The sequence below is a fragment of the Cherax quadricarinatus genome, chromosome 27, assembly GCF_038502225.1.
Source record: "Cherax quadricarinatus isolate ZL_2023a chromosome 27, ASM3850222v1, whole genome shotgun sequence".
Taxonomy (NCBI): Eukaryota; Metazoa; Arthropoda; class Malacostraca; order Decapoda; family Parastacidae; genus Cherax; species Cherax quadricarinatus.
Window position 1 is genome coordinate 30,466,118 of NC_091318.1, and position 15,625 is coordinate 30,481,742.

At 39.3% G+C, this 15,625-nt stretch overlaps 1 protein-coding gene across 4 annotated transcripts in view; it reads left to right on the forward strand.

The window, feature by feature from the left end:
- Wdfy2 (WD repeat and FYVE domain containing 2) overlaps positions 1-15,625 on the forward strand; it is a 56,428-nt gene that overhangs the window by 13,800 nt on the left and 27,003 nt on the right. For 3 of the 4 annotated variants that reach the window (XR_011392501.1, XR_011392500.1, XM_070089216.1), the window contains exons 5-8: positions 1,366-1,471; positions 2,132-2,244; positions 2,751-2,870; positions 3,179-3,267. Coding sequence is in view for 2 of the 4 variants with exons in the window: in XM_070089216.1 (XP_069945317.1) it covers positions 1,366-1,471; positions 2,132-2,244; positions 2,751-2,870; positions 3,179-3,267 (428 nt within the window). In the remaining 2 variants the exon portion in view is untranslated. The remainder of the gene's footprint in view (positions 1-1,365; positions 1,472-2,131; positions 2,245-2,750; positions 2,871-3,178; positions 3,268-15,625) is intronic. The other variant, XM_070089217.1, reaches the window with a different exon arrangement.

The following is a 15,625-nucleotide window of genomic DNA, read 5'->3' on the forward strand; positions in this document are numbered from 1 at the left end:
CCACTACGATTCTTAAATCTCTCAAACCAACCTTTGCTGGCCTTAAATTCACTCACATCACCACTAGTTGCTGGCATTTTTCTAATTAAATCGTCATGCAACTTCCTAGCCTTTTCACATATGATCGCTTGAGAGATGCTATCTCCTGCTATCTGTTTTTCGTTTATCCATACCAATAATAGTCTCTCAACATCTTCTATCACTTGCGATCTCAGTTTCGAAAACATAGTTGCACCTTTGGCAAGAACAGCTTCCTTAATTGCCGTTTTCTTGGCCACAATAGTAGCGATGGTTGATTGGGGTTTTGTGTACAGCCTGGCCAGCTCGGAGACACGCACTCCACTTTCATACTTAGCAATGATCTCTTTCTTCATATCCATAGTAATTCTCACCCTTTTTGCTGTAGGGTTGGCACTAGAAGCTTTCTTGGGGCCCATGGTGACTTATTTTGCAGGTGCAATCACTAAAAAGGCTGTGATAATATGAAATGTTCCGATTGTATGCTTGGAAGCGACTGCGGTGGCTGGCTGGCTTGTAAACACTGGCCAGAAGTGGACGCATCTCAGACGGAACGAATAGTGTTGGTAGAGTTTTTTAGCGCTAATCGAGGCAAAATTTTTGCGATAAAATGTATCGCTAGTCAGATTTATCGTTAATCGATGCCATCGCTGGTCGAGGGTCCACTGTATTTTGAATGGGAAATTTAATTTTTCTGATCATTATTATTTGATTTTTTTTGAAGGGGGGGGGGTCAAAAATACACTTGGTTATACAGAAATACATAGAAGTATTAGTGGCTAAAATTAAGATTAGAACAAACTGATAGCTGATAGCTTTGACTTACAAGAATCAGTTGGAAAGTACTGAATCTGCAAACAATACAAATGTATGTCTGTGCATAGCATAATAAATTTTGTTTCAGCTTTGAGTTTTATTTTTCATTTCATAGGAGATATCTTTGAAATATCTTTTAAATATTGCAGTAATATAGTTAATATACATAAAAAGAATAGACAGAGAGAGATTCGGGTATAGGAAAGCCATTGGTTAATGGTTAGTTTTCAGTGTATGGGTCATGTGTCAAGCTAAAAACAATGGCACAGTGAAATCCACCTTAAATAATCAAAGCTCTTCATTTTGGATAATTGAAACTTGAATGTTAGGAAGACTGCAAATTTGGGGTGTTTGACTGTGCCTAGTTTTAATATTTTTTGCACATAGTAGTAAACCATTTGTTTAGATATTTTGTTAAGTTTTTCAGGGGCACGTTATTTGCTCATTAATTAATTAATCTTCAGTTTTAGCTTTTTATACAAATAATTTCTCAGTTTCATAGTGCATAAACATGCTTATCGTTTGTTTCAGAAGCAAAGTTTCTGCACTTGTGTATGGTTCGAGAAGTCACCAACTGATCTCTGGTGGGGAAGATGCTACCATTGTGTTTTGGGACATGAAAGCAAGCAGACAGGAGGTGAGGTGGCTTTTGCCATAGAAAAAGATATGTGTAGTTCTTATCATCCAGCTGGCTCTATTCTTGGGCACTAAAGCAAATGTTTTCATAATGCGTATTGTATATCATATTGCATGAAACATAATATGAAAATCATAATCTTTTTCATTTTATTTAGTACCGTATCTAGGTAGTAGATCAATTGGCTGCAATCAAACGTGGAAACAGGAGACATCCTTAATGTTGGTTAATCCAACAGAGCCTAGTAGTAAGGTTTATTTACATTAGGTGTCTTTTTTAGGATGTGATTGATAAGAGCCATCTATCTCCTAGGTACCTATTTACACACATTTTCTTGGTAACTTTGCTAATTGTGCAGTGTCTACACACTTGCATTGTATTATGCTACTTTTAAGGATATTGACAACTCTGTGTCAGTTTTTAACAGACCAGAAGCACTTATGATATGCACAATAAAGTATTTAGAATTGCTACATAATTTCTTTCTTCTTCTCAGCAAGGTAGTGATAAAAGAGCTGTATCCTCCATCACTTGTTCAGTAGTCTGGCTAACTTGTCCCTTCATATCTTATGCCTGAATAATGTGGGCATTATGCAGGCATAAGATATGAAGGCTTTTGCAAATACAGAAATTATAGTACTCTGTTTTTTGGTTTCTCAGACCCCAGAATGGTTACAAGCAGATTCTTGCCAATACTGTGAACGTCCATTCTTTTGGAACATTCGAGCCATGATGGACCAGAAGCAAATTGGTCTCCGTCAACATCACTGCAGGTGGGGGGATTGTGTACTCTACTTTTAAGTCCCACATTAACTTAGAAGGAGATATACCATGCCAGAGTTTTCCATATAAATTTTGGACATGTTAGTAGGGGACAATAAGGGAACACTGTATCAACATCCTGGGTCCCAGACTATTCAACATCTTACCAGAAGATATCAGAAACATGCCTGGAACAAGTGTAGAAGCTTTCAAGAAGAAACTGGATAAGTATCTTCACCAGGTGCCAGATCAACCAGGCTGTGATGGATATGTGGGGCAGTGGGTCTCCAGCAGCAACAGCCTGGTTGATCAGGCAAGCACTGGACGAGCCTGGCCCATGGTCGGGCTCAAGAGTAGTTAAACTCTCGAAACTCTTCAAAGGTATATCAAAGGGGTTATGGTTCTGGATTTTTTGTGATATACAATTTATAGAGAAATATTTTGCACCACACAAGGTTTTAATGATGTGCTTTGCTTTTTATGCATGCAGAATGTGCTCATTTAAATAAATTTCCAGAAAATGTGGGAAAGCAGTGTGTGACAGCTGCAGCAGCAAGAGGTCGTGCATCCCAATTATGGGCTTTGAATTTGATGTTAGAGTTTGTGATACTTGTCATTCTACCATATCTGATCAAGAGTAAGTTTCTCGTGTGAAATCAAGTTTGTGCATTTGTTTGACTATGCGTACAGTGTAAACATGTATTAAATTTTCACTTAAGCAAATAATGTCACTCATGTCTTTGATATTTTCTTTGCAATGAAAGTTGATATTGTGTGTTTCTTTTCATGTACTGGATAGCATTAATGGAGAAAAGTAAGGAAATTTAATGTTCTTTTGTATGTATAATATAATTATGGTAGAAATATATAAAACTGCCTTAGGAATTCCTTAATTCATAACAACAGACAAATATTAAATTTTTCTTTCTCGTGTGTTCGTTTCAGTCGCTCGTCTCTTGCTAAGTTCCATGAGGTAAAACACAGCATAGTCAGCATGGACCTTGATGAGGAGGCTGGTATTCTTCTTACTGTAGGTATGTTTGTCCTTAACACACATCATCTTCAAAGAAGTGTCGCAAAACTGTTGCTGCAACAATTCACAACTTGTTCAGCTTGGAAATGGAATCTAGAAGATGCTGTGAGTGAAAAACTAAAAGGGGACTTGATCTCTCCTTGGCTGTTGCATTACCTCCATATGCTGTGGCATACGTAAACCATGACCAATTATTCTTGATTATATTGTATTAATCCAAATATAAATAGGGTAAAACTTTGATTTTTTTTTATATAATGATTAATTTAAAATGGAGGGCAAGTGTTTATATAAGCAAGGCCTGGGGATATGATTAATAAACAGAGGATGGGTTGGTTTATTGGCTGGAGTTCCTACAGTGTTTATTTTGGGTTTGTTTTAAATTGGAATTTGTTGAATTTCGTGTAAAATTGTGATAGTTGCATGAACAGTTTCTTGCACTCAGTCAGTATAATGGAAGGCATACTAGCAAAATACCTAGGAATGTGGTTGAATTGAACAATGGAATTGACTTAAATAGGAGTCAGTTTGGCTAAAATTGCCAATGAGTAAATTGTGCCCAGACCACAAACTTTGTGCCTGCATAATTCCATGTTTTCAATCAGATTTTGCATTTTTGGTGTCATTACCTTCAGAAAAAATTCTTTACTATTTCAGAAGAATTTTTTTTTAAATCGCAACACTGTCAGCACATAATTTTGTGGGTCACGACAGTGGCAGCACACTCGGCTCACATACTGAGTGTGTGTGGTTTGATCCCAGGCATGGGTGGAAACTTTGAGCATGTTTCCTTACACTTGCTAAGTACCAGCCATATAAGTATCATTATTCTCATTAAAACTCTTAAATGCTTTCAGTAACCTACCACCTATTCCATACATCTGCAACATCTGCCACATTGCTTCCCTTTCCACCCTATCATATGCCTTCTTCAGATCCATAAATGCAACAAAAACCTCTTTTTTTTTTTTTTTTTTTTTTTTTTTTTTTTTTTTTTGCAACAAACCGGCCGTATCCCACCAAGGCAGGGTGGCCCAAAAAGAAAAACGAAAGTTTCTCTTTTTAAATTTGGTAATTTATACAGGAGAAGGGGTTACTAGTCCCTTACTCCCGGCATTTTAGTCGCCTCTTACAACACGCATGGCTTACAGAGGAAGAATTCTGTTCCACTTCCCCATGGAGATAAGAGGAAATAAACAAGAACATGAACTAGAAAGAAAATAGAAGAAAGCCCAGAGGGGTATGTGTATATATATGCTTGTACATGTATGTGTAGTATGACCTAAGTGTAAGTAGACATACCTGAATTCTTGCATGTTTATGAGACAGAAAAAAAGGACACCAGCAATCCTGCCATCATGTAAAACAATTACAGGCTTTCATTTTACACTTGCTTGGCAGGACGGTAGTACCTCCCTGGGCGGTTGCTGTCTACCAACCTACTACCTAGAAAACCTCTTTACTCTTATTTAAATACTGTTTACCTATATGCTTCTCTGTAAACACTTGGTCGTCACGCCCTATACCCTTCTTAAAGCCCCTTTGTTCATCTCCGATTCTGCTCTTCATTTTTTTTTTTTTTTCAACAAGTCGTCCGTTTCCCACCGAGGCAGGGTGACCCAAAAAAAAAAGAAAGAAAATCCCCAAAAAGAAAATACTTTCATCATCATTCAACACTTTCACCACACTCGCACATTATCACTGTTTTTGCAGAGGTGCTCAGAATACAACAGTCCAGAAGCATACACACATAAAGACACACAACATATCCCTCCAAACTGCCAATATCCCAAACCCCTCCTTTAAAGTGCAGGCATTGTACTTCCCATTTCCAGGACTCAAGTCCGACTATATGAAAATAACCGGTTTCCCTGAATCCCTTCACTAAATATTACCCTGCTCACACTCCAACTACCATACTCTTTACCAGGTATACTCAGTAGGCTTCTTTCTTTCTTTCTTTCTTTCTTTCTTTCAATGTACCAGCCATGTCCCACCGAGGTGGGGTGGCCCAAAAGGAAAAATGAAAGTTTCGCCTTTTAAATTTAGTAATACACGTATATACAGGAGAAGGGGTTACTAGCCCCTTGCTCCCAGCATTTTAGTTGCCTCTTACGACATGCATGGCTTACGAAGGAAGAATTCTGTTCCACTTCCTCATGGAGAATTCAGGAGGCTTATTCCCCCATACAGTGGACCCTCGACCAACGCTATTAATCCGTTCCTGAGAGCTCATCGTTAGTCGAAATTATCGTTAGTCGAGTTAATTTTCCCCATAAGAAATAATGGAAATCAAATTAATCCATTCCTGACACCCCAAAGTATTGAAAAAAAAAATTTTTACCACACGAAATATTAATTTTAATACACACAAATTGAAGAAGACATGTACAATTACATGACACTTACCTTTATTGAAGATCTGGTGATGGCTGATGGGATGGGAGGAGGGGAGAGTGTGGATGGTGTTAGTGTTTAGAAGGGAAATCCCCTTCCATTAGGACTTGAGGTGTCAAGTCCTTTTCCAGGGTTACTTCCCTTCTTCTTTTAATGCCACTAGGACCAGCTTGAGAGTCACTGGACCTCTGTCGCACAACATATCTGTCCATAGAGCTCTGTATCTCCTGTTCCTTTATGATTTGTCTAAAATGGGCCACAACATTGTCATTGTAATAGTCACCAGCACGGCTTGCGATAGCTGTGTTAGGGTGATTTTCATCCATAAAGGTTTGCAGTTCAACCCACTTTGCACACATTTCCTTAATCTTTGAAGTAAGCACAGTGGATTCCACAACTGGCATAGGCATCTCAGGGTTAGCCCCAAACCCTTCAAAATCTTTCTTAATTTCCATATTAATTCTCACCCTTTTTATCACAGGGATGGCACTAAAAGCTTTCTTGGGGCCCATGGTGATTTATTTTGCAGGTGCAATCACTAAAAACGCTGTGAAAATATGAAATGTTTCGATTGTATGTTTGGATGCGACCGTGGTGGCTGGCTTGTAAACACTGAGCAGGCCACACGTGGATGCGTCTCGAACGGAATGAATGGCATTGGTCGAGTTTTTTAGCGCTAATCAAGGCAAAAATTTTGCGTTAAAATGTATCGCTAGTTGGATTTAACGTTATACGATGCCAGCGTTGGTCGAGGGTCCACTGTAATTTTAACACACTTTTGTCCCCTTTGCCTTTATACAAAGGAACTATGCATGCTTTCTGCTAATCCCTAGGTACCTTACCCTTCTTCCATATGTTTATTAAATACAAACACCAACCATTCCAAAACTTGATTCCCACCTGCTTTTAACATTTCTGTCTTTATCCCATCAATCCCAGCCTCTTTGCCCCCTTTCATTCTACTCACTGCCTCACACACCTCCCCCACACTCACAACTGGCTCTTCCTCACTCCTACAAGATGTTATACCTCCCTGCCCAATGCACAAAATCACTGCTTCCTTATCTTCATCATTTAACAGTTCTCAAAATATTCTCTCCATCTTCCTGATACCTCCAGTTCTCCATCTAAAAATTCTCCTATTTTTAACTGTCAAGTCCATTCATTCCTAGGCTTTCTGAACTTATTAATCTCATGCCAAAACTTTTTCTTATTCTCGGCAAAATTTGTTGATAGCAGCTCACCCACTCTGTCATTTGCTCTCCTTTTACATTCCTTCACCATTTTCTTAACCTCTCTTTTTCTCTCCATATACTCCTCCCTCCTCTTATCACTTCTACTTTGTAAAAACCTCTCATTTGCTAACATTTTTTCTTCCTCCTCTCTCTACCTCATTATTCCACCAATTGCTCTTCTTCCCTTTCTCATCCACTTTCATGTAACCACACACTTGTGCTGAACACTCTAACACTACATTCTTAAATCTATCCCATACCTCTTCTGCCTCATTGCCTGTACACTCATTAGCCCATCTTCTTTCTTCCTCTAGTTTATAAACCTTCACCTCTCTTTCTCACTTGCTGATGCCACTCTCCTTGTAGCCCATCTACTTTTTACTCTAGCTACAGCTAAAAAATTATTTAATATATCTGTGGCCCCTCTATTAATTAATAACATGAACATTTTGAAGTCTACCCATCAGTCTTTTATCTACCATTACAAAGTACTTATTTATCCTTTTTTTTTTTTTCTTAAAATATATATTACCTATTACCAAACCTCTTTCGATACAAAGTTCAATCAAAGGTCCCCCTCATTGTCATTAACACCCGGCACCCCACCCCAAACTTACCTACCACACCCTCTATAACCATTTCTCCCACTTCAGCATTCTGGCTCCCTACCACAATTACTCTCTCACTTGGTTCAAATCTTCCTACACACTCTTTAACATCTCCCAAAGTCACTCTCTCCTCTACACTCCTCTCCTTGTTAGAGCTAGGACATCCAACCTCTTTTCATTCATAACATTGGTAATTGTCTCTTTCTTATCATCTGCAGTACATCCATGCACATTCAAACATTCCAGCTTTATAAAGTTTTTCTTTTTTGTTTCAATGAACAGGCCATATCCCACTGAGGTAGGGTGGTGTAAAAAGAAAAATGAAAGTTTTTCTCTATAAATTTAGTAATTTATACAGGAGAAGGGGTTACTAGCCCATTGGTCCTGGCATTTTAGTTGCCTCTTACAATATGCGTGGCTTACCGAGGAAAAATTCTTTTCCACTTCCCCATGTTAATGTTGCAGTTTAAAAACTGTAGTGTAAAGCACCCTTCTGGCAAGACAGTGATGGAGTGAATGATGGTGAAAGTTTTTCTTTTTCGGGCCACCCTGCCTTGGTGGGAATCGGCCGGTGTGATAATAATAAAAATAAAATAAAGAACTATTTAGGAAATATAAGAAAATTCACATCAGTGTGTATACATATATGTGTATAAGTATATGTAGTGGGCCTACGTGTAAGTAGAAGTAGCAAGACATGCCTGTTTTCTTGCATGTTTATGAGACAGAAAAGACACCAGCAGTTCTGCCATTTTGTAAAACAATTATAGGTTTCCATTTCACATGCATTTGGCAGGGTGGTAGTACCTCCCTACGTGGTTGCTGGTAATGACATACTGTGTTAAGAAGCATAATATTTTGTCACCATAATGTGTGTAATCACTATATATACAGTAGGGACCTGCTTTATGGCATTTTACCTTACGGGATTTCGCTATTTTGGACATTTTAAATTATGACCAAAATTCGTTATGGAGAGACGCGTGATGCATCTCTCCATTATGTCTGGAAACTTTCCCAAATTTCAAGCATTTTAAAGTTATTGCATATTTTATATATTCTTTCTTCTTTTCTTTCAACACACCGGCCGTATCCCACCGAGGCGGGGTGACCCAAAAGGAAAAGCGAAAGTTTCTCCTTTTACATTTAGTAATATATACAGGAGAAGAGGTTACTAGCCCCTTGCTCCCGGCATTTTAGTCGCCTCTTACAACACGCATGGCTTACGGAGGAAGAATTCTGTTCCACTTCCCCATGGAGATAAGAGGAAATAAACAAGAATAAGAACTAGAAAGAAAATAGAAGAAAACCTAGAGGGGTGTGTATATATGTGCTTGTACATGTATGTGTAGTGTGACCTAAGTGTAAGTAGAAGTAGCAAGACATACCTGAAATCTTGCATGTTCATGAGACAGAAAAAAGGACACCAGCAATCCTACCATCATGTAAAACAATTACAGGCTTTCGTTTTACACTCACTTGGCAGGACGGTAGTACCTCCCTGAGCGGTTGCTGTCTACCAACCTACTACCTATATATTTTATATATACTCTGATAATTATACTTATGTGTACCTGTACCTAAATAAACTTATACACTGTGCTGGCATGCAGGTACATATTAAAATCACTAAGAATGTCTCACTAGTCTAAAAGATGCCATATTATTATTATTAATAATAATAATAATCACTATGGGTTGCTTTAAATGCCGTATATTATGTTAATATGGACATTTTAATTAATCCACTTATGATATTTCTTCAAAATTATGTAAGAAATGTGCTACATGACGTATAAACATGATACATACAACCACGGTAGAATAAATTTGACAAATATGTGATGTGGTAGCCAGGCGGCTTGTCGGAGTGAGGGCAAGAAGTACATTTTCTCTAATCCAACGCCAGAGAAAATGTGTACACAATAGTTATACTGGGGGAGGAACTGTAGAAAATTAATCCTTTTATATGCCTTTACTCGTAGCTATTTATTTATTCTATTGCACTAACATGAAGACAACTTGTACACAATGTAATTGTTCGTATTGTGGGGTTACTAGTCCCACAATACATGTATTGGGGGTTACTAGTCCCTTCCTTCCTTCCAGCAATTTAGTTGCCTCTTATGACATACATGGCTCACGTATGAAGAATATAGTTGTTAACCCTTTCAGGGTCCGTGCGATAGATCTACGGCTTTACATTCAGGGTCCAAACAGTAGATCTATACCATGAGCTCAGCTCACTCTGATAAGCTGTGAGTGGTAAATTTGGGCCTAGATATGAGAGAATATATCTATGTGGTATGTGTGCACCACATAAAACAAATCCTGCAGCACACAGTGTATAATGAGAGAAAAAAAAACGAGACCGTGATTTTCGATTAAAACAGTGACTCTGCAGTGTTTTTTTCATATGCTTTTTATAGTTGTATTTGCGATTTCTTGGTCTCATTTGATAGAATGGAAGACATATTACAGAAATAGAGATGATTTTGATTGGTTTTAGCATTGGAAATGGCTTGAAACTGAGCTCAAAGTAGCGGAAAGGTTAAATTTTTGCCGATGTTCAAGAGTAAACAAAGGACCTCACACGTCTAATACATGCCAGCTGGTGGGTCTAATACACATTCACAAATGTGATGATGATATTTATACAATTATTACAATATTTCATAACAGTAAATCTTCTATTTTTTGGTTTGATTAAAAATTCCAGGACTCAAGTCCGGCCTGCTGGTTTCCCTGAACCCCTTCATAAATGTTGCTTTGCTCACACTCCAACAGCACGTCAAGTATTAAAAACCATTTGTCTCCATTCACTCCTATCAAACACGCTCACGCATGCCTGCTGGAAGTCCAAGCCCCTCGTACACAAAACCTCCTTTACCCCCTCCCTCGAACCTTTCCTAGGCCGACCCCTACCCCGCCTTCCTTCCACTACAGACTGATACACTCTTGAAGTCATTCTGTTTCGCTCCATTCTCTCTACATGTCCGAACCACCTCAACAACCCTTCCTCAGCCCTCTGGACAACAGTTTTGGTAATCCCGCACCTCCTCCTAACTTCCAAACTACGAATTCTCTGCATTATTTTCACACCACACATTGCCCTCAGACATGACATCTCCACTGCCTCCAGCCTTCTCCTCGCTGCAACATTCATCACCCATGCTTCACACCCATATAAGAGCGTCGGTAAAACTATACTCTCATACATTCCCCTCTTTGCCTCCAAGGACAAAGTTCTTTGTCTCCACAGACTCCTAAGTGCACCACTCACCCTTTTCCCCTCATCAATTCTATGATTCACCTCATCTTTCATAGACCCATCCGCTGACACGTCCACTCCCAAATATCTGAATACATTCACCTCCTCCATACTCTCTCCCTCCAATCTGATATCCAATCTTTCATCACCTAATCTTTTTGTTATCCTCATAACCTTACTCTTTCCTGTATTCACCTTTAATTTTCTTCTTTTGCACACCCTACCAAATTCATCCACCAATCTCTGCAACTTCTCTTCAGAATCTCCCAAGAGCACAGTGTCATCAGCAAAGAGCAGCTGTGACAACTCCCACTTTGTGTGTGATTCTTTATCTTTTAACTCCACGTCTCTTGCCAAGACCCTCGCATTTACTTCTCTTACAACCCCATCTATAAATATATTAAACAACCACGGTGACATCACACATCCTTGTCTAAGGCCTACTTTTACTGGGAAATAATTTCCCTCTTTCCTACATACTCTAACTTGAGCCTCACTATCCTCGTGAAAACTCTTCACTGCTTTCAGTAACCTACCTCCTACACCATACACCTGCAACATCTGCCACATTGCCCCCCTATCCACCCTGTCATACGCCTTTTCCAAATCCATAAATGCCACAAAGACCTCTTTAGCCTTATCTAAATACTGTTCACTTATATGTTTCACTGTAAACACCTGGTCCACACACCTCCTACCTTTCCTAAAGCCTCCTTGTTCATCTGCTATCCTATTCTCCGTCTTACTCTTAATTCTTTCAACAATAACTCTACCATACACTTTACCAGGTATACTCAACAGACTTATCCCCCTATAATTTTTGCACTCTCTTTTATCCCCTTTGCCTTTATACAAAGGCAAAAAATCAAAATGGAATTAGTTTGTAAAGCCTCAAAACATAACTAATGAACAGAGGAAATGTTAGTTTAGTTCCAGGAATACCTACATTGTTTATTCTGGACCCTATTTTGAAATAGGAATATTTTGAACTTTGTGTTAAATTGGCCAAATTACCAATTTCCGATCACTTTATTTTGTAGTTGAAAGAGTTGACTTGGCGATTTCTTGTGCTCAATCGATAGAATAGAAGTAATACTAGTGAAATAGTTAAGAATTTGGTTGACTGGAATAATGTAATTGGCCTAAAATGGGAGTCAAAGTCGGCAAAATCGCCGATTCTTAAATATCGCTGACACATCAAAATTCGTGAGAGCATATCGTCAATTTTCCATCAAAATTCGTACTTTTTGTTTTTATTACCTTCAGAAAAAGATTCTCTACCATTTCATAAGAAAAAATAACAAAACTTTTTTTTGAAAATTCTTGGACCCTGGTGTGCACTTTGAAATTTGGCCTCTGCCATTATATTCTAAACTTCATTAACCCTTTCCAGGTTAATGAAGTTTAGAATATAATGGCAGTTGAGAGAATGAAAGAAGAAATTGCTAAATATTAAATAAAGGTGGAGCAAGGTAGCTTAAGAACATAAGGAATGAGCACTGCAGCAGGCCCAGTGGCCCATCCCATTCTACGCAGGTCCAAGTCACCTACCAGCCTAAGCTACCAGATGAAGGGACTTTGGATGAAGGGACAAGGTTATATGACAAGTTTTACAGCAATAATGATGAGCCATGTATGGTTTTAGATCATTTTTTTTTCATCCTATAATTTTTTTTTTTTTTTATTATCACACTGGCCGATTCCCACCAAGGCAGGGTGGCCCGAAAAAGAAAAACTTTCACCATCATTCACTCCATCACTGTCTTGCCAGAAGGGTGCTTTACACTACAGTTTTTAAACTGCAACATTAACACCCCTCCTTCAGAGTGCAGGCACTGTACTTCCCATCTCCAGGACTCAAGTCCGGCCTGCCGGTTTCCCTGAATCCCTTCATAAATGTTACTTTGCTCACACTCCAACAGCACGTCAAGTATTAAAAACCATTTGTCTCCATTCACTCCTATCAAACAGGCTCACGCATGCCTGCTGGAAGTCCAAGCCCCTCGCACACAAAACCTCCTTTACCCCCTCCCTCCAACCCTTCCTAGGCCGACCCCTACCCTGCCTTCCTTCCACTACAGACTGATACACTCTTGAAGTTATTCTGTTTCGCTCCATTCTCTCTACATGTCCGAACCACCTCAACAACCCTTCCTCAGCCCTCTGGACAACAGTTTTGGTAATCCCGCACCTCCTCCTAACTTCCAAACTACGAATTCTCTGCATTATATTCACACCACACATTGCCCTCAGACATGACATCTCCACTGCCTCCAGCCTTCTCCTCGCTGCAACATTCATCACCCATGCTTCACACCCATATAAGAGCGTTGGTAAAACTATACTCTCATACATTCCCCTCTTTGCCTCCAAGGACAAAGTTCTCTGTCTCCACAGACTCCTAAGTGCACCACTCACTCTTTTTCCCTCATCAATTCTATGATTCACCTCATCTTTCATAGACCCATCCGCTGACACGTCCACTCCCAAATATCTGAATACGTTCACCTCCTCCATACTCTCTCCCTCCAATCTGATATTCAATCTTTCATCACCTAATCTTTTTGTTAACCTCATAACCTTACTCTTTCCTGTATTCACCTTTAATTTTCTTCTTTTGCACACCCTACCAAATTCATCCACCAATCTCTGCAGCTTCTCTTCAGAATCTCCCAAGAGCACAGTGTCATCAGCAAAGAGCAGCTGTGACAACTCCCACCCTGTGTGTGATTCTTTATCTTTTAACTCCACGCCTCTTGCCAAGACCCTCGCATTTACTTCTCTTACAACCCCATCTATAAATATATTAAACAACCACGGTGACATCACACATCCTTGTCTAAGGCCTACTTTTACTGGGAAAAAATTTCCCTCTTTTCTACATACTCTAACTTGAGCCTCACTATCCTCGTAAAAACTCTTCACTGCTTTCAATAACCTACCTCCTACACCATACACTTGCAACATCTGCCACATTGCCCCCCTATCCACCCTGTCATACGCCTTTTCCAAATCCATAAATGCCACAAAGACCTCTTTAGCCTTATCTAAATACTGTTCACTTATATGTTTCACTGTAAACACCTGGTCCACACACCCCCTACCTTTCCTAAAGCCTCCTTGTTCATCTGCTATCCTATTCTCCGTCTTACTCTTAATTCTTTCAATTATAACTCTACCATACACTTTACCAGGTACACTCAACAGACTTATCCCCCTATAATTTTTGCACTCTCTTTTATCCCCTTTGCCTTTATACAAAGGAACTATGCATGCTCTCTGCCAATCCCTAGGTACCTTACCCTCTTCCATACATTTATTAAATAATTGCACCAACCACTCCAAAACTATATCCCCACCTGCTTTTAACATTTCTATCTTTATCCCATCAATCCCGGCTGCCTTACCCCCTTTCATTTTACCTACTGCCTCACGAACTTCCCCCACACTCACAACTGGCTCTTCCTCACTCCTACAAGATGTTATTCCTCCTTGCCCTATACACGAAATCACAGCTTCCCTATCTTCATCAACATTTAACAATTCCTCAAAATATTCCCTCCATCTTCCCAATACCTCTAACTCTCCATTTAATAACTCTCCTCTCCTATTTTTAACTGACAAATCCATTTGTTCTCTAGGCTTCCTTAACTTGTTAATCTTACTCCAAAACTTTTTCTTATTTTCAACAAAATTTGTTGATAACAGCTCACCCACTCTCTCATTTGCTCTCTTTTTACATTGCTTCACCACTCTCTTAACCTCTCTCTTTTTCTCCATATACTCTTCCCTCCTTGCATCACTTCTACTTTGTAAAAACTTCTCATATGCTAACTTTTTCTCCCTTACTACTCTCTTTACATCATCATTCCACCAATCGCTCCTCTTCCCTCCTGCACCCACTTTCCTGTAACCACAAACTTCTGCTGAACACTCTAACACTACATTTTTAAACCTACCCCATTCCTCTTCGACCCCATTGCCTATGCTCTCATTAGCCCATCTATCCTCCAATAGCTGTTTATATCTTACCCTAACTGCCTCCTCTTTTAGTTTATAAACCTTCACCTCTCTCTTCCCTGATGCTTCTATTCTCCTTGTATCCCATCTACCTTTTACTCTCAGTGTAGCTACAACTAGAAAGTGATCTGATATATCTGTGGCCCCTCGATAAACGTGTACATCCTGAAGTCTACTCAACAGTCTTTTATCTACTAATACATAATCCAACAAACTACTGTCATTTCGCCCTACATCATATCGTGTATACTTATTTATCCTCTTTTTCTTAAAATATGTATTACCTATAACTAAACCCCTTTCTATACAAAGTTCAATCAAAGGGCTCCCATTATCATTTACACCTGGCACCCCAAACTTACCTACCACACCCTCTCTAAAAGTTTCTCCTACTTTAGCATTCAGGTCCCCTACCACAATTACTCTCTCACTTGGTTCAAAGGCTCCTATACATTCACTTAACATCTCCCAAAATCTCTCTCTCTCCTCTGCATTCCTCTCTTCTCCAGGTGCATACACGCTTATTATGACCCACTTCTCGCATCCAACCTTTACTTTAATCCACATAATTCTCGAATTTACACATTCATATTCTCTTTTCTCCTTCCATAACTGATCATTTAACATTACTGCTACCCCTTCCTTTGCTCTAACTCTCTCAGATACTCCAGATTTAATCCCATTTATTTCCCCCCACTGAAACTCTCCTACCCCCTTCAGCTTTGTTTCGCTTAGAGCCAGGACATCCAACTTCTTTTCATTCATGACATCAGCAATCATCTGTTTCTTGTCATCCGCACTACATCCACGCACATTTAAACAACCCAG